This window comes from Phyllostomus discolor, chromosome 8 (assembly GCF_004126475.2).
Source record: "Phyllostomus discolor isolate MPI-MPIP mPhyDis1 chromosome 8, mPhyDis1.pri.v3, whole genome shotgun sequence".
Classification (NCBI taxonomy): domain Eukaryota; kingdom Metazoa; phylum Chordata; class Mammalia; order Chiroptera; family Phyllostomidae; genus Phyllostomus; species Phyllostomus discolor.
Genome location: NC_040910.2, coordinates 109,173,610 through 109,196,023, shown reverse-complemented (window position 1 = coordinate 109,196,023; position 22,414 = coordinate 109,173,610). Strand labels below are relative to the sequence as shown.

The 22,414-nt window shown below is 46.7% G+C and overlaps 1 protein-coding gene across 2 annotated transcripts; it reads left to right on the top strand.

The window, feature by feature from the left end:
• Positions 1-746: 746 nt before the first annotated feature.
• Positions 747-15,739, top strand: LOC114503985 (schlafen family member 5). Of its 2 annotated transcripts, XR_004904951.1 has the most exons (6): positions 747-903; positions 7,049-8,094; positions 9,295-9,420; positions 11,962-12,682; positions 12,848-13,947; positions 13,978-15,739. XR_004904951.1 is itself a non-coding variant. In XM_036034063.1 (5 exons), exons 2-5 carry the CDS (start codon positions 7,089-7,091, stop codon positions 13,659-13,661), a joined length of 2,667 nt encoding a protein of 888 aa, XP_035889956.1. In that variant the 5' UTR covers positions 747-903; positions 7,049-7,088; the 3' UTR covers positions 13,662-15,739. The 2 variants fall into 2 exon arrangements, 1 of the variants encoding a protein (XP_035889956.1); XM_036034063.1 differs by having other exon boundaries at positions 12,848-15,739.
• The last annotated feature ends 6,675 nt before the right edge of the window (positions 15,740-22,414 follow it).

Below are 22,414 nucleotides of genomic sequence, written 5' to 3'. Positions count from 1 at the left end.
AGTGGCACAGTGCCCACAAAGAGCTGCAAAAGAGAGGGGCGCGCCAATATTCACATCCAGGTCCTTATATAGGGGTTTTGGCGCGAAAAACCAAGCATCCCATAAAAAAAAAAAAAAAAAAAACCTGACGCCGTGGTCAGCTATTTGCTTACAGAGACCGCGCGGGGGAATTTCAAACCAAACATTCTTACAGTAGGCGGGAAGGCAGGTTGTTTGTTCAGTAACCTAGTAATCTCCTGGCTCTAACTAGCTAGGTTCCATTTCCTCATGGTCTAAGTTTATCCCTACTCCTTACAACGAACGAGCGAGCGAACCAGAACCAGAGTGGAGGAAAGAAAGAGCGAACTGACAGTGACCAGAGGGGAGCAGGCAGGGGGGTAACGGGGGAAGGACGGGGGAGAAGGGGCAAGTCAAGGAACTGCTATACGAAGGAACATTCCCAAGGGCAAGGGCCACGGGGTGGGGGTGGGGGGGTGAGGATTGAATCTGGGAGGAGTGGTGGGCGGAGAAGGGGAGAGCGAGGGCGGGAAAATGGGAACAACTGTAATTGGACAACAGTGAAAAAATTTTAAAAAGCACAAAAAATCAAGAAACGCAAAAGGAAAAAAAAAAAAGAGTTAAGTCTCTCTCGGGCTGGTTGTAACCGAGGCTGCCGTCCGGGCAGGGGAAACGAAACTGTCGACCCATCCGTCTGTCTCCGCCCCCACCCCTTGTCCCCCAGCCCCCGCGGGCGCAGAGCCCCGCCTCGCGAGCTGTCACCCAGATCAGCTGATAAAAGGACTCGACCCTGCAGGGCCGAAGCCATTGCTCCGGACTCGGGAGACGCCGTCGCTTTCTCCGCTCTATCCTCTTTCTCCGCTTTCTCCAGGAGGCAGGCGCGCCGCTGAGCAGAAGCCTTGACCGGTAATGAGTCCCCGCGCCACTTTACCCGGGTCCTCCAAAAGCTGGGTTTTCCGTCTCCCCGGGTCCGCGCGCGCGTCTCCGACCCCGCAGGGACGGAGGCGGGGTGCAGCGGCCGCAGCCCGCGGGCCAGGTCGCTGCCCCGGGAGCCTGGGTCTGTGGAGTCCACTCAGGAGCAGCAGCAGCTGCCCACAGATGGGCAGTGGAGGACGCGGAGCGGGGAGGTTTGCCGCGCCCGGGCAGCCGGGGAGGAAGGAGAGGCGCGCAGCCTCGCAGCCCAGATCTCCCCAACCCGAGCCCGTAAGATTTCCCCACCGTCCGGGAGCTGGAAGAAGTTGAAAGGAAACGGCTACGTCGGGTACCGAGGCTCCCCCGGGGGGCGGACGGGGTCGGGGTCCAGGTCATTGAGCGAGGCTGTGCTCCGTGGAAAGCCTGGGCGCTCCGCGCGCCATCCTCACACAGAACAGCTCCCGCTGGAGCCGGGGAGGGGGGAGGGGGCGTGCGGCCGGGCCGCCAGCACAGGCCCCCGAACCCGCACCCTCCCCGCCCATCGAGTGGGTCGAGAGGGCTCTTGTGGACTCTGGCCGCAGAGGCCGGGCCGCGGGGCGTGACTTTGGTCCACTTCTCTGCACGTGGCTCTCTAGAAACCAGAAAGGATCCTCGTGGACCAGTGCGGTGGGCAGGGGGCGCTGGCCTGCGGGGCTTTTGCGGGGCTCCTGCGGGTTCACCCACACGCACGGCGGCCTCGGCGCGGACTCTCCGGGAGGAAATGGGCGGGGTCGCTACCTAATATTTGCTTGGTTTTGCCGCTCCGGAAACGGGAGAGGAGCCTGTCTTGGCGGGGAAAGAGAAACTAGACTCAGTTTGACTCTGTCGAAGGTGGAGGACGTGAGAGTTCCTGTGACCGCAGGAACGGCGAAGTTGGGGCGCCGCAAGGGCCTCCTGGGTCGGAAATGCTCTTTCGAAGGGCACAAGACCCCAACTCTTCCGATTAAATGAGGACGTGAGCAACCCCGAGTTTTAGTGCTTTCTTGCAAGTGGAGGACTGGCCTGGCTGTGAAAACTGACAGGTGTCAATTTCAAGACGATTGTTGCAACCGGACGTTAAGTAAACAACCACCCCCAGCGCTCGCTCGTCCAGGCTAACAGGCGCGTCCCCGGCCAGGGAGGCAGTTTCTGAAGACCCAGGTGACTTGGAGGATTCTTTTGCTAGAGCAACTTTATGAAATGGAATACTTTTTTTTTTTTTTTTTTGCTTTTATGCACCTGTAAGGAAGAGAGAGCGTGTTCTCTGATTTTGCTGATGTAATTTTTCACTGGCCATTACAGTGGCTTGCTGTCTTTTCACAATGAGAAGTGTGCATTTGAGACGCGCGAGGGAAGGGGCGGGGGGGGGCGTGGTTATTACCCAATGAACCGGGAGGCGCACAAGAGCCTCCGTAAGACGAACCCTATGATAAATTTACTTTCTATGCAAAAAACTCAGTCATAGCAGGCGCATCAATTTACACTCCTGGCAGGTGATTGAGTTCATTGTATTATAGTGAAATGCCTTTTACTTATTTTTTAAATTAATTAACTTATTTTTAGAGAAAGGGGAAGGGAGGGAGGAAGAGAGGGAGGGAAACATCAATGTGTGGTTGCCTCTCGTGCGCCCCCTACTGGGGACCTGCAGCCCGGTCATGTGTCCTGATTGGGAATCTAACTGGCAACCCTTTGATTCGAAGACTGGCGCTCCATTCACTGAGTCACATCAGCCAGGGCACCTTTTACTTATTTTTAAAAAGATTTTATTTATTTATTTTTAGAGAGGGAAGGGAGGGAGAAACAGAGAGAGAGAGAAATATCAATGTGCGGTTGCTGGGGGCTGAGGCCTGCAACCCAGGCATGTACCCTGACTGGGAATTGAACCTGCAACACTTTGGTTCGCAGCCCGCGCTCAATCCACTGAGCTACACCAGCCAGGGCTTCCTTTTACTTATTTTTAATAATTATTCATCTATGTAGTTCTTAATAGCCTTGTGGGGTATTTTTGACAGGCAATAAACTGCACATACTTAAAGTGTACAATTTGATACATTTTGAAATATGAAGTCATCATTCCCACCCAGATAGTGAACATATATGTCACTCCCAAGAGCCCTTTTGTAACCCCTCCCTCTCTCACTCCTCCGCCCCCCACTCCCACCCCCAAACAACACAGGACTGGCTTTCAGTCACTATAGACTAGTTTTCATTTACTAACATTTTATACAGATGGAATTGTAACCGGAAAAGACACCAGCGTTTGGGCTGCCTGTCACTACCAAATCCAATAAGCAATGACAGCGATTGATTGAATCTTTTATGGGCACTTTATTCAGATGGCTGGTGATCCGAGAAGATGGCGGGTTCATACCCTAACAAACCATCTTCCCCTTTCTTTCCTGGCCAGATCTTTTATAAGGGGGTCATAGGGGAAGACAAAAGGAGTGAGTCAGAATCCTTGAAGTTTGCAGCCGCAGCACTTCTATCCTGGGCAGTTAGCTGTCTCCAAGTGGGAGGAGTAGTCACCTGCTCTTCCAGATAGGGATGTTTCCAGGCAGTCATCTCTAGCCAGCACCCCAGGAGGCCAGCCGCTTTTTCTCAGGCGCCAGATGGGCCTTCTCTGTAGTTTCTGAAACAAAGAGCTTAACATCCACATTACTTGCTAGATTTACGGCTACTTACCTTAAGCTAAAATTTTCTAAGTCTTAAGCCCCCTATCAGAATCATGCTGTATGTACTCTTTCTTTTTTTTTTTTAAAGAATACAGATCATTTTTAAAAAAGATTTTATTTATTTGTTTTTAGAGAGGGGAAGGGAGGGAGAAAGAGAGAGAGAAACATCAATGTGTGGTTGCCTCTCACATGGCCCCCACTGGGGATCTGGCCTGCAACCCAGGCATGTGCCCTGACTGGGAATCGAACCTGCGATGCTTTGGTTCGCAGCCTGCACTCAATTCACTGAGCTACACCAGCCAGGGCGTAGTATGTCCTCTTTCTTGTCTGGCTTCTTTCACTCAGAATAATTATTCTAAGATTCATTCATGTTGTGGGTACCAATAGTTCTTCCTTTTTTATCGCTGAGTACTGTTCCATTGTGTGGATAGCCAAAATGTGTTTCTGTTGATGAGCGCTTAGTTTGTTTTCAGTCTGTGGCTTTTACAAATGAAAGTGGTATGAACGTTCACATACAAGTCTTTGTATGAACATATGTTTTCATTTCTCATGAGTTCTTAGAGGTAGGATGTCTGGGTCATGTGGGAAGTGTATGAAACTAGAAAACACTTTCCCAAAATGGCTGCTCTTTATGTTTCTGCTAAGAATGTATGAGAGTTCTCCTCCCTCCACATCCTCACCAGCACCTGGTGGGCTTGCCATTTCATTCGTTCTGACAGGTGTGCAGCGCCATCTCATCGCAGTTTTAATTGGCACTTCCCCAGCGACTAATGATGATGAACATCACTTTATGTACCTATTTGCTGTCTATATACCTTCTTCGGTGAAATACCTGTTCAAATCTCGTATCCATTTTTCAGTTGGTTGTTGGTTTTCTTATTATTGCCTCTCAAGCATTCTGTTTAGAAGATAGAAAGAAAAAGAAGTTAGATACCAGTTGTTTTTTCTTAATCAGATATGTCATTTGCAAATTTTCCTTCTAGCCAAGAGCTTGTATTTCCATTCCCTTAACTGTGTCTTTCAGTAAAAAGACTTTCTCGAAGTCTAATGTATTGACTTTTAATGTATTTTGGTGTCTCTTTCTGTAAGGGCACTAGTCCTATCCTAAGGGCTCCACCCTTGTGACCTAATTACTCCCTAAAAGCTCTACCTCCTGATGCCACCCCAACGGAGACGAGAGTTTCAGCATGGACGCCCCGGGGGACAGAAGCACCCAGTGCGTAACAGTGAACTTCTGTGTCCGGCTCTTGCACTTACCACAGTGTTCATCCCTGTGGAAGCGTGTGTCAGTATTTTATTCCTTTCCACGGCTGAATAATGTTCTGTTGGGTGGATGCGGCACAAATGTGTTTACCTGTGCGTCTGCGGATAGACATTTGAGCCGTTTCCACCTTCTGGCTGCTGCGAACATTCACGAGCCATTGGCATTTCACCGATTCGTTCCATTGGCTTTTTCCAGTTCTGTTTGGTATATACTTACAAGTGGCGTTGCTGGGTCATAGGGTCATTCTATGTTTAGCTTTTGGAAGAACTTCCAAACAGTTTCCCACAATGGCGGCAGCGTTTCGTATTCCCCTCAGCAATGTATAGGGACTCCATTTCTCTGTATCCCACCAACACTCACTATTTCCCTTTTACTGTTATTGTTGCTATCCAAGTACATGCAGAGGGGTGTCTCCCTGCACTTTGGATTCACATGCCCCTAAGCACCAATGATGTTGAGCGTTTTTTCACATGCTTATTGGCCCTTTATGCGTCTTTTTCAGAGAAATGTCTGTTTAAGTCCTTTGTCCATTTTAAAAATGGGATCGCTTGTCTCTTCGTTGCCGAGTTAACCAAATTGTGAAAGGTGTTCTCACTGGGCGTCAGGCTCCAGGTTGACTGTGTTTTTCTTCTTTCAGTGATTTAAAGACGTTGCTTTGTTTCTGACAAAAAAAAAATCCAGTCTCACTTTTTGTTCCTCTATATATTATATACCTTTTTCCTCTGATTACTTTTAAGATTTTTCTCTTGATCACTAGTTTTGAGCAAATTAATGGTGATGTGCTTGGTGTAGCATTCTTCCTGTTTCTTGTGCTTGTTGAATATCTTGGATCTTCATCTTGATTTTGCATAATGTACACCAACTGTGGGCATTTTCTGGCCATTATTTCTTCAAAAATGTTTGAGCTGTTTCAGGCAGGAGAGTAACCCAGTCCCTGGTACTCTCCTCTGACTGGAAGCAGGAGTCTCATGGATCCAGTTTTTGAAAGTCATGGTTCTGTAACAGACAAGAAGAAATCCCACGGCCCATACCCTCATCCGCTCTTCCCGTTCTTGCCTTGTTGGCTTTTCCTTCTGGCATTTGACTGCGTATTCCTAGCCGTGCCTGTGCTCTCCCCAGCACCCTCCCCCCACAGTTTCAGACATCGCCTGTTTCTGGAGATAGAGGAATCGATGTCACACACTTCTTCCCCTGCGCTCTCTCCCCCCACATCCTGACAGCACAACTCTATCGTCATTCCTGATCAGGGCGGTATTCAGAGTTTATATTATCACGACTGTCATTTTACTTATACTTGTGCCATATTATATTTTTATTTTCCATACTACTTTTAATTTTCATCTTAGTTACTGTCACGTATTGTGTCTGCATTTGCATATTTTCCTAAATCCCTATCACTGATGTGTTCTCAAAGTCTCCACCTCCTCAGTTGGCCGACTCATTAAATTCCATCCCGTGGACAGTCCCAGGTGCCGCTCCCTGGAGCCGGCCACCATCTCGCTCCAGCGTTGGCGGGTGATCCTTTAGGCCCGCCCCACAGCCGCCACCCTGGGCTCTGTCTTCATGCCCATCCAGGGGGGTGTTTGCTTCTCTCTTGGGCTCCATTGCTTGGTCCGTGCACCCAGGTATTTGAGGAAGGACATATGTGTGTGTGGAGTCGGGGGGAGCATGACAGAGCTAGGACACTGTCCAGATAGCGTGACATCTTCCTGGTTCACAGTGAAGGCTCTCATGCTAGAGGGTTTCTTGATTCTGTGGGAAGTCGTTTAATGGCTCCTTCTTCTTGCTCGGCTGCCGCCAACTGGCCAAAGATTGGCAGCTGCGGGGGGTGTGTGCCATCACCTCCCCGTTCAGTCTGGCGGAGTGGTGGGAAGATGTAATACTTCCTGTTCTCCGCAGGGATCTTCAGAGAGCTTGTCATTGAGAGAACCTGGCAGAAACAGTGACTAAAATCAGCATGAAAATAGCCTCCTGGTCACCTCTGTGGTGGCAGTGGGCTCCTGGCGGGCGCGGCTCCTCAGCCCGTGGTGTGCCCTTCCTTCGGGACTGAATCTGGTCTCGAGTGCCGTGGCAATACATGACGCGACCCACTTGACTCAGAAGGGGGACCTGGGCCTCTCCATTTCCTGCCTCCCCTATGCTTGTCCTGTTCTAATGGTTCTATCTTCCTGTGTTTTTTTTTCAGGAGGATATTTCAGGGTAAGACTAGGAAGAGTGCTGAGAAGATGAGTCTCAAGGTTGACTTGGACCCAAACTTCGCTGAGTATGTCATCAACGTGGGAGCAGTTGTCCTCGGCAGGAGGGAGAGGGAGGAGATGGACCCTCACCTGCAGAAGGCGCAGGACGAGGCCGTCTCGCAAGCAATCTGCGCTCTGCTGAACTCCGGCGGGGGAGTGGTCAAGATCGAGGCCAGCGAAGGCTACAATTACGCCATTCACGGAGTAGGACTGAATGAGCATCCGATTTTCAAAGGTTACTTAGATGAGATGCAAGACAGAGACCTCTTTCTTATTTTTGTGAAGTCCTGGAACGCCAAGGCCTCCCGCATACGGCTTGCTACTCTGTGCTCCAATTTGTACCACCGACATAAGACGTCGACCGATGTCATGACCTCTCAGGAGGCAGTGGAGTTCCTCAAGGGCAAGATTCAGGCTCCTCCGAATTTTCACGGGCCCCGCCTGTCAAGTGCACGGAATGTTCAGGGCGGCGTGCAAAACGAAAGTAACATAAAGGCCTCCGCCGCGGCCTTATTTGACAGGCCTCACCTTCGGTACCTGGAAAACCTCAACTTTACCAAGTCCACCCATGTCGAATTTAAAATGTTCCCAGCGGAAGTGTCAGAGTGCTTCAGGGACAGCCTCCGCAGTTGTGTGTCTGCATTTGCCAACGCTGAAGGAGGGTACATATTTTGGGGGGTGCATGAGGATACCCTTCAAGTCATTGGATGTGGAAGAGTAGATCTTTCGACCCTGAAGGACTGCATTAGTAGCTGTATTAGGAAGTTACCTGTCCATCACTTCTGTAGCAAGAAGCATGAGATAAAATTTAAAATCAAATTCCTTGAAGTCCGCGATCGGGGGGCCCTCCATGGACACGTCTGCGCGGTCAAGGTGGAACCGTTCTGCTGTGCAGTGTTTGCCAAACAGCCTAGTTCCTGGCAGGTGAAGGACAACTGTGTGACCCAGCTGACCATCAAGGAATGGGTTGCTTGGATGACAGAGGAAGACCCAGGTCAGGGAGCAGAACCCACCAGCACTGTAGTGTTGCTGGGGGTGGCGGGGAGGAGGGAGGAGAGGGAGGTGTTGTTTCCGAATCCTGGGAAAGAGAGGCACTCTCTGAGTTGCAGCCGTCTGATTCATGAATCCCCATAGATGCAGCTGCTGGGTACGGCCCTTCTGTCCCTCTGCCCACCTTAAATACCCTGAGTGCAGCAGATGCCCGAGGCCCACCGGCCCACTAGAGGGTGGTACGGTGGGCTGTACAATAGACTTAATCATTCCTATCTTCACATCCTTTCTTGGGTTCATATTCAAGTTTCTTCTTTCTTTTTTTGATTATAAGTGCAACATTTAATTATTTAGAAAATTCTTTTTCACGTCCCCCTGACTTCCCATTTTGTATGGTTTCCTGGATTAAATAGTCTCCCTTTCTTTTTTTTTTTTTTAAAGATTGTATTTATTTATTTTTAGGGAGAGGGGAAAGGAAGGAGAAAGAGAGGGAGTGAAACATCAATGTGTGGTTGCCTCTCTCATGCCCCCTGCTGGGGACCTGGCCCACAACCCAGGCATGTGCCCTGACTGGGAATCGAACTGGTGATCCTTTGGTTCATAGGCAGGTACTCAATCCACTGAGCCACACCAGCTGGGGCAATATTCTCCCTTTCTTATTAGCCCATTTTCATTTTTGAGTTAAAAGATGCCCAAGCCATGCCTGTCTCTCTCCTTTCCCACTCTTCCTTCCGAGAGCCAACCTCTGATACTCACCATGACTGATAAGCCGAAGAATCAAGTCATTGACATGCGTCCACTTTGGAAAAGGAAAGCCTGAGAGCAATTAGACAAAAGAAAACCAATGGTCCCTTCTTCAGAAGTCTAGATAAACAAAGTTCATTTCAGAACCCGCTCAGGAGCACAGCTTCTAAATCTATTTTTTCAATATGAGCATTCAACAAATGTAAAAATAGTTTGTTTCCATGGGATAAACTTAAAAACGTAAAGGCTAAAAACTTGCTCCACACCAGTTTCACTCCCTGAGACATCAGCAGGCTTTTGTGAGTGGACTTGGGCTGTCAATCAAAAATCTCTGCGGGCCAATACTTGAGTTCTAAGACTAAGTGCGAGGCTGCAACACGGCGCAGCTATCAGGTGTGTGTGGGGGGGGGGCGGTGGGTCAGCTTTTTGCGTATTGAACCCTTCATTCCTGTGTCCTAAGATCTTTCCAGATTTTCTGAGATGTTACTGGAGCTGAGTCTGTCGTCCACGACACCCCGCAGCAGAGCCGTGTGCACCCATAAGAATTTGGAATGCTTGAAAGAACAGCAGAGGTGTTATTTCCCAGGTAATTCATCCTCGGTGGTTGCTTTGCAAACAGGTGGGCTGCTCATCCATGTGGGGAAAAAAGTAGAAGCGGACTCCCGTTTCATGCTGTAGAAAAAAAAAAAATCAATCCCAGAAGGTTTTCGGACATCAATATCAGAAAAGAACCTTTTCGATTTTTATTGGAAAATGTGCACAAATAATTGTGTGTCGTTGAGGTCCGAAAGGACTTCCTAAACCAGACACAAATGAATTAAACTTAAAAACCGAGAGGTTTCACTATATTAAAATGAAGAACTGCTGCTCCTCAAAAGGGGATAAGATTTAACTACATCCTTGAAAGATATTTACAATCCATGTAGCTAATGAAGGTTTGGTATCAAGAAGATATAAAGAACTTACATAAATTGTTTTCAAGATTTTATTTATTTATTTTTAGAGAGGGAAGGTAGGGAGAAAGAGAGAGAGAGAGAACCATCAATGTGCGGTTGCTGGGGGCCGTGGCCTGCAACCCAGGCATGTGCCCTGACTGGGAATCGAACCTGCGACACTTTGGTTCACAGCCCGTGCTCAATGCACTGAGCTACACCAGCCAGGGCTTAATGAGATCTTTATATGATCATTTTTTATTGTGAATTGCTGGCAGGTAGGAAAGCTCAGAGTTTTAAGTTATGCCATTTCCGAACATTCTCCTTAATGCTTTTATTAATGCAAAAGCAAAGGTAATTTCAAACTAACTTTTCCTATATTTATATACATTATTTCCTTTACAGTTTCAGTTTACGGGCCCATAGTCCTAGAATGATGTTAAATGGAAACAGTAATAGGAGGCACCCTCACCTCAGCCCCCTTCTCTAGAAAATAGTACTTCTCTGAACCCAGGCAGACTTTACTGGTGTGTCCAGCTGCTTGCTGGACAGCTCGGTGCACCACAGGAGTCCCAGGCTGAGCCTTTCCAAAATCTGTCTCTCGCTCCCACAATCTTCTATTTCTTCTTTGTAGTCTGGCTAAGTATTCTTTTCACGTTAAGTCTCCTTTTCACGTTATCTTTACCAGTTGAAGAGCCCATCCTCCATCCAGCCCAGCACAGAGATCTGGATTCATTCCTGTCTCTTCGCTCTGTGTGGAATTAAAAATTCACATTTTGTGTGTATTGTATTTTTTTCCTAAGGAGAGGGCTCCTAGTTTCAGTGAGATTCCAAATTTGGGCTTGTGACCCCAAAAGGTGAACTTTGTGTGTGTGTGTGTGTGTGTGTGTGCACGCACACGCACGTGTGTATGAAAAGCCAAACTGGTTTTTAAAAAGCGCTTTTAAGAATTAATTTTGAAAAATTACAAGTGTAAAATGGGCTTTTATTTCTACGCAGATGAAAGGGTTTTCAAACGTGTAGATTTGCCCTGGCTGGCGTAGCTCAGTGGATTGAGCACGGGCTGTGAACCAAAGTGTCCCAGGTTCGATTCCCAGCCAGGGTACATGCCTGGGTTGCACGCCATGACCCCCAGCAACCGCACATTGATGTTTCTCTCTCTCTTTCCCCCCTCCCTTCCCTCTCTAAAAATAAATAAATTAAATCTTAAAAAAAAAAGTGTAGATTTGCCTGCCGCCATGACAGTCAAGAGACACAACAATCCCATCCCCCAAAACGGCTCTGTCCTGCTGCCCCTTCGGAGCCAAAGGCTCCTCCCACCCCTGACCCCTAGGAGCCACGATCTGTTCCTCGTCCCTGCAGCCTGCCTTTCACAGAGCACCGTGTGAACGGCAGGCTGCACCCACCCTCGTGTGGGCGAGGTCCCAGGCATGTCACCTCTGCCAGGGATCCCCCCAGCTTTAAGGAGCTATGGCGGACACACCACCCTGGGGACAGCGTATCATGTGGTGATTTCATACACGTATATACTGTGACATGGTTACCGCGGTGAGACCAGGTAACCTACCCATCCCTTTGTGCGAGCGTGCGCTGAGAACAACCGAGGTCTCTCTCAGCGGCTCGCAGGCACCTCCCATCCGGTGCAGCGTTGCTAACCGCGGTCAGCACCGCCCGGCGTGAACACGCGCGCGGCAGCGCCTGCCTCCCCATCTCCACTTTTTTGCCTCTCGCTTTAGACGTCAGCCACCCAGGCTGCCCGCAGCTGCCTGAATGCACCTTGCTGTTTCTCGCCCCCGTGCCTTCTTCCTGTGCCAGTTTGCCGGTCCCTCTACCTCCCACCCCTGTCCTGGCTAACTCCCAATCTAACTCCCGAAGAAGCGGCTCAGGTGTTTCCTTCTCCACAAAGACCTTCATGCCCTCTCCTAAGTGGCGCCTCTCCTTGGAGTGCGGGTAACGCTTCGTGCGCTTCTTTCCCATTAATTCACCGCGTTGTGTGGCAATGACCGTCTGTCTCTGTTGGTGGCTGTCGCGTATTCTCTCCATTGGCCCGGAATCGCTTTATCTTGTTGTTCCTGATGCACAACCTGGTACTAGCACACGGGAGATGCAAAGGTGGATTGAATCTGTTACGTATAATGATGGCTGCTAGCGTGTTGGCGAGTTATCTGATCGAGTCCCATTCTTCCCCCGCCTAGTTCCCTCCGACGGTATTTTGTACAGACCGGAGAGCCTCTACAAAGAACTGTTCTCGCAACATAAAGGACTCAGAAATTTAATACATAAGCAACTGCGTAATATCACCCAAGGAATATTGGTTTTCTCTCGAAGCTGGGCCGTGGATGTGGGGCTGCCGGAGGAGCAGGGTGTCATCTGCGATGCGCTCCTACTTTCCCAGTACACAAAGCCAGTCCTCATCACCGTCTTCAGAGAGCACAGCCCGCGCTGGAAGGACTATTGTGTAAGAGTCGCTCACGCCTTAAAGCTGAAGCTGGTGAACACAGGCGGCTACACTGAGAAATTGTGCATCATTCCCTTTGCCTTCCTGCTGAGTTCTGATGCTGCGCCCACGGGCCTTTGTTATTCTGAGCCACAGAGATACCCTGAGTCCTATAGACTGATGACCATGCGGCAGATGGAAGCTCTGTTACAGTCTCTGGTGATAGTTGTGCGTGGGTTCAGATCTCTCTTAAGTGAAGAGCTGGGCTCTGAGGTTTTGAACCTGCTCACAGATAAACAGTACGAGTTGCTTTCAAAGAACCTTCGCAAGACCCGAGAGCTGTTTGTGCACGGCTTGCCTGGGTCAGGGAAGACCATCCTGGCTCTGAAGATCATGGAAAAGATCAGTAATGTGTTTCACTGTCAACCGAGTGAAATTCTTTACATCTGTGAGAACAAGCCCCTGCAGGAGTACGTGAGGTATGACTATGTTCGCTTTCCTTTTCTTAACGTAAGTTTGACTGCGGTGGCTTTAAGTTTACGTTAAGGGTCATATTATATTTATTACGCCCAAAGGAAATTCAGACTAGCGTGGACTCCCTTTGTTTTACTGGGGAAACGTAACCGTGTTTCTTACATTTTCAGCCACAGAAACATCTGCCGGGCAATGACTCGAAAAGCCTTCATGAGAAACAGCGCAGACGTTGAAAAGATTAAACACATCATCATCGATGAAGCTCAGAATTTCCGCCTTGAAAATGGGAGCTGGTATAAGAAGGCAAAAGCCATCATTCGGAAAGAAAAGGAGTGCCCCGGAATTCTCTGGATCTTTCTGGACTACTTTCAGACTAGCCACCTGGAGCACAGTGGCCTCCCCTATCTCAGAAACCAGTATCCAAGAGAAGCGCTCACTAGAGTGGTGCGCAATGCAGATCCGATAGCCAACTACCTACAGGAAATAATGCACGAGGTCAGAGAAAATCCACCACCTAACATCCCCACTGGGTCCCTGCAGATGCTGCCTGAAGCTGAATGGGCTCAGGGTGTCCCAGGCCACTTGGAGACAATGGAGTACTCCAGCTTGGAGGAGATAGTCGCTTGTATCGCAGAGAAATGCCAGCTTCTCTTGAGGGAAGGTTATTCCTGCAAGGATATTGCTGTGCTGTGCAGCACAGCAAATGAGGCAGAAATATATAGGTCTCTACTTCAAAGAGCAATGAGGAAGAGAAAAAGTTCTGAGTCCAATGAGGAATCTAATTTAATACGGCTCAGAAATGCGTCAGATGTCACGGGCAATCACATGGTGTTGGACAGTGTCCGTCGATTTTCAGGCCTGGAAAGAAACATCGTGTTTGGGATCGACCCACAGGCAGCAGAGCCAGCCGTTTTTCACAACTTTCTGCTCTGTCTGGCTTCCAGGGCCAGGAAACACCTGTATATTCTGAAGATTTCCAACTGACAGGAGGATCCTCCTCTAAGAAACCCTTCTGGTTCTGTGAAACTTTGATCTAAACGTTTAATCATCAAATAGGTAATGACTCACTCACTGTGAACCATACACTCTTCCCGGTGCTGGGGGTTGGGGATGGGTTAGCAAACCAGGCAGATGAAGAGTCCTTCTTTTTGGCAAAGGCAAAGCACAGAGAGCAAGCCAATACAAGTACAAGAAATGTCCGGGAATAATAGGGACACCAGAGTAGGCATTGGAGGGGCCTGAGATGCAGGGTGTGTGTGTGTGTGTGTGTGTGTGTGTGTGTGTGTGTGTGTGTGTGAAGGCAGGAGGGTAGCTAGGAGGAAGGACTGGTTATTTAGCGTGGTCAGAGAAGTGAGGGGAGAAGTCACGAGAGGACCTTTCAGCAGTAAGTGCCAGGCAGACTCGTATCTTTTCGTTGCTTTTAACACAGCCCCGGCGTAGGGATGCTCGCGCATGACGCGCCGGGAGAGCGTGGAGGACGGACAGGGGCGCCGTGCCTGGGCTTCCGTTGCCAAGGAACGGTTGTGGCGTGTTTCCAAATGTACAACCAGAAGGCACACGTCATACCTTTTTGTACTACCGCATCACGACGCTTTATCAGTTTCCTTTGAATGCTGTTCGTATTTCTGATCACCGTTTTAAAAAAAATGTATGTACGCTTTTCAGTTATTTGAACTCCAGCTCTTTCGCTCTGCTTCTGTGGTGTTCCCCCCGGGGAGAATCTTAGGTTACTCCTCACCGGGAAGATTGCCTCAGTTGCCCAGGCAGACGTCTTGTGTTTTTTTTAAATTCGTTTCAAAATGAAAGGGTACCCAAGAGGGGGGATGTACTGAACGCAAAGGTCACACTTCGTTTTTCATTTAATAACCAACGAGACGATCAAGTAAATCTAGGATCCGTGTTCTGCTGAGTCTTCAGGAGTTCGGCTAACCTCTCCAAGGTCAAATTCCTCGTGTGCCACAGGTCTCTCAGGAATCCTCACGATATTTGAAGTCAAACAAATCTTCGTTTCCTGAGAAACTTACACTAAAAATTTCAGAGTTAATTCTCAATGAAATAAAGACCCCACTATTTCTCCCACATTAAGATACTGAAATCCCACTGTAAAAAGTGTGAACTTGAAGCAAGCATTGGTTATTTCTGGGAGCAGGGTAAAATATGAAGAACTCAAAAAACTTGAGACATGTCTATGGCAAAGCATGGAATTAATTTTTGTGTGAAATGTATCGCAGTTAACTTGGGAAAAAATGGCAAATCACTTAGGATAGTATAAAGAAATATTTTTTAAATAAAATGATCAATATAAAAATTGGCAATTCTCAATCAAAAGCTGGATGAGTTCAGTTTATAGATTCTCCCATTACCCATCCCCAAAAGAATAAACAAAATTAGTAAAACTACAGCTAAAACTTTAGCAGCAAGAGAGAAGCAAAGGACAGAACTCAACCTCATGCCATAAACATCCAATAAGTGTGTATGGACATAAAAAACAGAATTAAAAAGATTTCTATAAAGGCATGGCTACTCTCTCACATGCCCCCAGTAGTACTGGAGTACACAGGGTTCATGAGAAGAAAGAAAACCAGAATGCTTGCTAATATGATCTGTTTCAAGAGTGCCATCTGGGACACCGAAAGGCAGCTCGGGAAATCGCCAAGAGACCTTCAGGCATAGACACTCCCCGTTGTTCCTGAGGACTCTGGAGAGACAGGAAGTAATGTTTAGGGTTTCCTGTGAATTCAGTGAAGAAGTCAGAGCCCATGGGGATGAGATACAGCTCCTAGTCCAGTGGAGTTCATAGGGATTCATAGGCAATGATCAAGCGCACACACCAGGTCAACAGTGAGGCCTCACATGACCCCACATCAGAGCAGGCTGCCGATGGGAGGCACTGTCCAGGCCTCCTAGTATATGCCCTGGAGAGGTTCTACTTTAGAAAGAATGTTGTCAAAGAGAGTCTTTTTATGCCTTCTTAAAATACATGGGAAAACTATACTGAGCTACTCTTGTTAAACATCACAAAGATTAATGGCAGGAGAAGCAGGCAGAAAGACTATAGGGAGGAAATGGACCGAGAGAACATGGGATGAGCCAGAGGAAGACCCTGTCCTGAAAGGAAGTATAACTCGAGGGACGAAAGTAGACTCCCTGCCATGTGCCTCAGGCTACAGAGGAACTCGAGAAACCTACCATTCCATAAAACAGGAGTTGAAAGACAAAATGACAAAGTGGCCAAAAGAGGGGATGAGGGGTGTTGCTGAGGAAACAGACTGTGAAGCATTACAGAAGAAAAAGAAGAAGCAACAAGACATCGAGAACAATTCTTGGCTTACAGGAAGCCTTGAGATAATCACAGAAATAGAGAAAGACAAGACAAATATTAAGGTAGTATAAAGAAAATATGTCAGGAATACAGGGACTTACCAAGAGTGGGTATGAAGTAGAAAACTCAATAAATAGAATAGTAAAATATCCTAAAATGTGACATGGGAAATATGTCTAAAACAATCCTCAGATTGAGACAAATTCTTAACAATCCAAGCAGGAAAATATTATTTGTAAGTGTGGCTTACAAATAATCATTGTGAATGATCATTGAATCAGTGCATGATCATGGTGGCCACGGACTTCTCTGGAACAATACGCAATACAGGAAGACAATGGGTATACTGTATTTTTGTTTTCACTCACTTGCTTTTCAATCCAATCTGACCATCTTTACCTTGTAGTTGAGGTGCTTAAACGATCTGATCTTTTTAACACTTTATTTTGAAATATTTAGAGACTCGTAGGAAGTGGCAAAAGCTGTGCTGAGTAGTATGGAAGGGTCCCTGCATCTTTCACCCACTTTCTAGACCATTTATTTTTCATGTGATTTTTGCTGTGTTTGGGATTTCACTTACCCTGTTATTTTTTCTATTTTTCCATTTCTTCTTTGTTCCTTTGTTTCTCTTTTTTTGTGTGTGTGTCCTTTGACTTAACTGTGCATTTTTAAACAATTGCATTTTGTTTCTTTATTGGCTTATTAGTTATAACTTTTTTGTTTGTTATTTTAGCTGTAGCCATAAGGTCCATGGTATATACCTTTCATCTTATCATAGCCTACCTTCAATAGATGTTACACCACTTTATATATTGTATAAGAACTTTACGATGGTATGCTTCCATTTTTTTCTTTCCAAGCCTTTGTGATGTTGTTGAGATATATTTTACTTCTATATGTGTTATAAAACCCATATGTTGATATTAGTTTTACTTTAAGCAGCCACTTATCCTTTAAAGATATTTAAATACTATGAAACAAGTTTTTTATTCTGATCAATGCAATACCGTTTCTGGTGGTTTCATTCCTTTGTATAAATCTAGATTTCCATCTTGCATGATTTTCCTTCTGCTTAAAGAAGTTTCTTTAACATTTCTAATACTGCGGGTCTGCTGATGATGAATTCATTTAGATTTTGTATGTATAAAAATCTTTACTTCACCTTTGTTTTTGAAAGACCTTTGCTGGGTGTAGGTCTAGGTTGACAGTTTTATTTTTCAGTAAGTTAAATATGTTGCTCCAATGTCTTCTATCTTGTATCATTTCCAAAGATAAATCTGCTGTCCTCCTCATCTTTTGTTCCTCTGCACATAACGTCATCTTTCTCTGAGAGCTTTTAAGATTTTCTCTTTATGATTGATGTAAGAAAAATAATTATGGTGGTCTTTGGCAATTGAGAAAAATTCTTGTGGTTGAGGTTTTTGAGAGCTTCGTGCATATCTGTGGATCAATAGTTTCTCCCCTTTGGGTTTGGAGACTTGGAACCTCGTCTTCTCCCCCCAGTCAAACTATCATTCAAAGCTGAGGGCAAAATAAATAAATTTTCAGACTTGCAACAACTTGGGATTTTCTTTTAATCATTCGCAGCCTATCCCTGAAAGTATTACTGAATAATGTACTTCTGTAAGAAAAAAATGAACTGAGAAGAAAGTAGTGGTTTCAAGAAAGAAGGTCGAACAAATAAACCAGTAGAATATAAGGTGAACCTATAGGTATTATTTGCTAATTGCCAAAGAGTCCCATTGCCTTCCCATATGCAAACTACATTTAGTTAGAGGATATAATGAAAGAAAAAGTCCAATAGTAATTCCAACAAAAAAGACAAGATGATTAAGAATAACTGTAACAGGAAAGGCACAAGCTCTTTATGAACAAAACTACACAGTGAAACGGAAGAACACAGAAGGGAGCTGGAACAGATCAAAGCTCCATGTGTTTTTGGATGAGAAGACTCAGAATCATAAATATATCCATTTCCACTAAGTTAATCTTTAAATTCAATGGCCTCCCATAAAAACACAACAGATCTTTCCCCAAGGCATCCAAATGATTTTAAAGTTCATTGAAAAATCTAAAGCAAAAATATCCAGGAAAAAAATCTAAGGATGGAAAAACCCGAGACTAATCAGCATTACCACATCTTAAAACATGAAGCTACGATAATTAAAACAATGCAGTTATGTTGTGTGGTGGGAATTGAGCAGACGAGGATGTTCAAAAATAAATTCCACTATGTGTGGGAAGGAAGCATATGTGAAAGGTGCATTCACATTCATTGGGGAAACGTGGATTATTTGCTAAATGACGTGGGTACCCAGCTGCAAAAAATTAGGCTGGAGCCATAAATCACACCTGACACCAAAATAAATTCCAGGTGGATTCAACACTTAAATGTAAAAATACGGAATTATGGAAGTACACGGAACAAAAATAGGGCATTTTTATAATCTCAGTATAAGGAAGGCCTAAGTATGGCCCCCAATCAGAAGCCATGAAAGAAAATATTGACTGCTTTAAACAAAGTTATCTTTGCAGCAAAACCAGTATGAAAACAGGTCAAGAAACAAACAGAACATTGGAAAGATATTTGCAACAAAAATCATAGACAAATCATGTACTCCTTATGTTTAAAGCACTTTCTACAACTCAAAGAGAAAAATGTTAAGATTCCAAAAGAAAAATGGACAAAGGATGTAAACAGGCAGGAGAACCCAGAAAAGGAATTTAAAATTGTTCTTTAACCATGACATAGCAGTGTCAATTAAAAATGACAACAACAGCCCTGGCTGGTGTGGCTCAGTGGATTGAGTGCCGGCCTGCAAACCAAAAGGTTGCTGGTTCAGTTCCCAGTCAGGGCACATGCCTGGGATGTGGGCCAGGTCCCCGGTTGAAGGCGTGCAAAAGGTAACCAATCGATGTATCTCATATGTGTCTCACACATCGATGTGTTTCTCTCCCTCCTCTCCCTTCTCTCTAAAAATAAAATCTTTTTTTTAAAAATTACAACAACATATCACTCTTTCTCATTTATTAGGTTGGCAAAATCACTAAGTTGCAACCGAGTGATTTTACTGTTCGGCAGGGGAAAAGCACTTGTATACACTGCTATAAAGTAGGACAACTTCTAGCAAGAACAATCGGGCGGTAGCCACCAAAATTTTAAATGCCCGTATTCCTTTAGCTAGCAAGTCTTCTTTTAGGAATTCGCTCTCCACGTGCTCAAACACGTGCAGCGACGTCTGCACAGTTCCTTGAACTTCCCCTTATTGTTAATAGCATAGACTGTGAAGCAGTCAGTGTCCCCCTCAATGGGTTGAATTGATTGACTCAAACCAACACGCTGCGACACTGTGAAGTACTGATGTGCCAGCATCTTTGAGACGTATGGCATGGTGAATGGAGCGGTGTTCTTAAAGTGGTTCTTTGACTTACAGAATTGATACAGAGGTGTGTGTTTTATTTTATTTTTTAAGATTTTATTTATTTATTTTTAGAGAGGGAAGGAAGGGAGATAGAGAGAGAAACATCAATGTGCAGTTGCTGGGGGCCGTGGCCTGCAACCCAGGCATGTACCCTGGCTAGGAATCGAACCTGCAACACTTTGGCTCGCAGCCCGCGCTCAATCCATTGAGCTACGCCAGCCAGGGCTCAGAGATGTGTGTTTTAAATACCTGGGCAAGCGTACGAAAAAACGGGTGATCGTTTTTGCCTCTACAGAAGGGCGCCTGAATGCCAGGGAACGCAGGTGAGAAAAAGACAGCCTTTGCTTTTTATGGCTTTGGGATTTAGTGCGGTGGAATAATTTGGGGTATTTACTGATGGGAGTTGGCCGTGCATGTGTTTTTACCTGTTGGCGCAATGGTTTTATGAATTACGTTCTGAGTTTTCTGCGCACCTGAACCCTGGGATAAGCCCCTCGTTATTGTAACGAATAGCGATGCATGGTGAGGGAGGGAGGAGGGGTGTGATTTAAACAATACAAAAAGTAAAAAGCTTATGTATACTAAATCTTTGCTATCTAGGATTTATAAGTGCTATCATGTTTTCACATTTGCTTCAAACTCTTTCTTAAAAAAATAAAAGGACCGCCCTGGCTGGCATAGCTCAGTGGATTGAGTGTGGGCTGTGAACCAAAGCATCACAGGTTCGATTCCCAGTCAGGGCACATGCCTGGGTTGCAGGCCATGGCCCCCAGCAACCGCACATTCATGTTTCTCTCTCTCTCTCTCTTTCTCCCTCCCTTCCCTCTCTAAAAATAAATAAATAAAATCTTTAAAAAAATAAAAAATAAAAGAACCGAAATAGATTAGGGAAATTCGAATTCACTTTTCTTCTCTTTCCTAATTTCTCTCCCCCTTTCCGCAGCAGCAAAAACCACCGTGGCGTTGGTGGGTATAGTTCCAGGCTCCCTGATAGTGGTTACACACCCATGCACACGCCTGGTGGCAGCTGTTTATCAGAAAGTAGCACAGGCTGAAGTGAAGGGGGAGGGCAAGGCACTGGGAAACCATTTGTGGCATTTAGTTTCTGTGCCAGCAATAGTTATTATAAAGATTTGTGGAGTAAACTCCCTTTCTGGTTGCTCTGGGAAGTATAAACAGTGGGGGGGGGGGAATAAAAGAGATTGTGGGCAAAACTATGCAGCTGGGAGGACCCATGGAAAACCCCCTTGGCAGGTCGGGAAGGGTCCCTCTAGCCTGGCAGCCGCAGGGCAACCGTGGTCGAGCACCACGGTTGTGAGGGTTGCTGAGTTCAGGACTCTCCAACCACAGCAGATCTGCACTAAGAGAAGGGAGTTGGTGTGGAAGCAATGACAGACACCCTGAGACACAAAATAAGGACGTTTGGGTGGGTGCTGAGAACTCTGGACCCCCAAACACCTCTAGGGAGGGAGGTATGCCATGCCTAAGGGAAGCCACTTTCCCAGGCAAAAAAGCTCTTTGGCGGCTGAATTTCCGTTGCACTTGGGCCAGGTGCCTCGCCAGCTGATGCCGATGTTCCTCACGACTCTAGCCCAGACCCACCCCATAACAGGGGTTAGACCCCAACATGGCCCAGAGGGGATGTCTTGTCCCGGAGGAGACAGCCTGTAGGGGGAAGTTTCAGCACCTCATCACTGTTTACTGGCAGAGCCTGCGGAGCAGCTGTGGCAATGCTTTAACAATGTTCCACGAAGGAGGGTGGAATCCAAGGCCTGCTCTGCCTGAAATCCCGGACACTCAGCTGGGATTGAACGTGTTGATCCTGCGAGGTGCTCATACCGTGTTGGCTTTGGCTAATTGACACCAGGACTCAGCAGGGGTCAATAGTCAATGCGTTTGAAATGCCTGTACTTCCTTGGCATCTGCTAGAGCCTCGGGACTCAAAATGTGGCCTGTGGACCAGCAGCTTTAGCGCCGCCGGGAGCTACTGGAAAAGGCAGAATATCAGGCTCCACCCCAGACCTTGGGAATCAACATTTTAGCAGGATCTCCATGGGATTCACATGCACGTAACGCAGCTCAGTTTGAGCAGCACCGTTTTGCAGACGGGGCCCCAAGGTTCTGAGAGATGGAGCTGCTCTGGGCAACATGGGTCAACACCACCACCGGCCCATAAACCAGCTGCGAGTCAGAAAGGGGTCCCTGAAAATCCAAAGAATACTCCTGGGCAATCCTTTCTCCTTTGAATGAGTTTTCCCCCTCATAGCAGTCCCTGTCGTCGCTGTGGGCATTCTCAGCTTTGCCAATGACCACATGTTGCCTCTTCTCAAAGTTGCTTTTTTGTGAAGGTTTCCTGGGCTATTGCCTGGAAGATGTCTTCCTTGCTGTTAAAAATGTAAAGCACAGGCCTAGCTGGTGTGGCCCAGTGGAGTGAGCGGGGGCCTGGGAACCAAAGGGTCGCCAGTTCGATTCCCAGTCAGGGCACATACCTGGGTTGCAGGCCAGGTCCCCAGTAGGGGGTGCACTAGAGGCAACCACAAGTTGGTGTTTCTTTACCTCTCTTTCTCCCTCCCTTCCCCTCGCTCTAAAAATAAATAAATAAATTTTTTAAAAAAATATAAGGCACCTGGCTGGCATAGCTCAGTGGATTGAGCGCGGGCTGGGAACCAAATCATCGCAGGTTCGATTCCCAGTCAGGATACATGCCTGGGTTGCAGGCCACAGCCCCCAGCAACCACAGATTGATGTCTCTCTCTCTCTCTCTCTCTCTCTCTCTCTCTCTCTTTCTCTCTCTCTCTCTCCCTCCCTCCCTTCCCTCTCTAAAAATAAATAAATAAATAATCTAAAAACAAACAAACAAACAAACAAAAACTAAAAAAAAATGTAAAGCACCAGGGCAGGTTTTTCTAATAGAATAAAGAAAGCAGATTCAACCATCAAACTGCCCTGCACATAGACGCTGTAGCATCGCCCCGCCCCGCCGGCACCGGGCC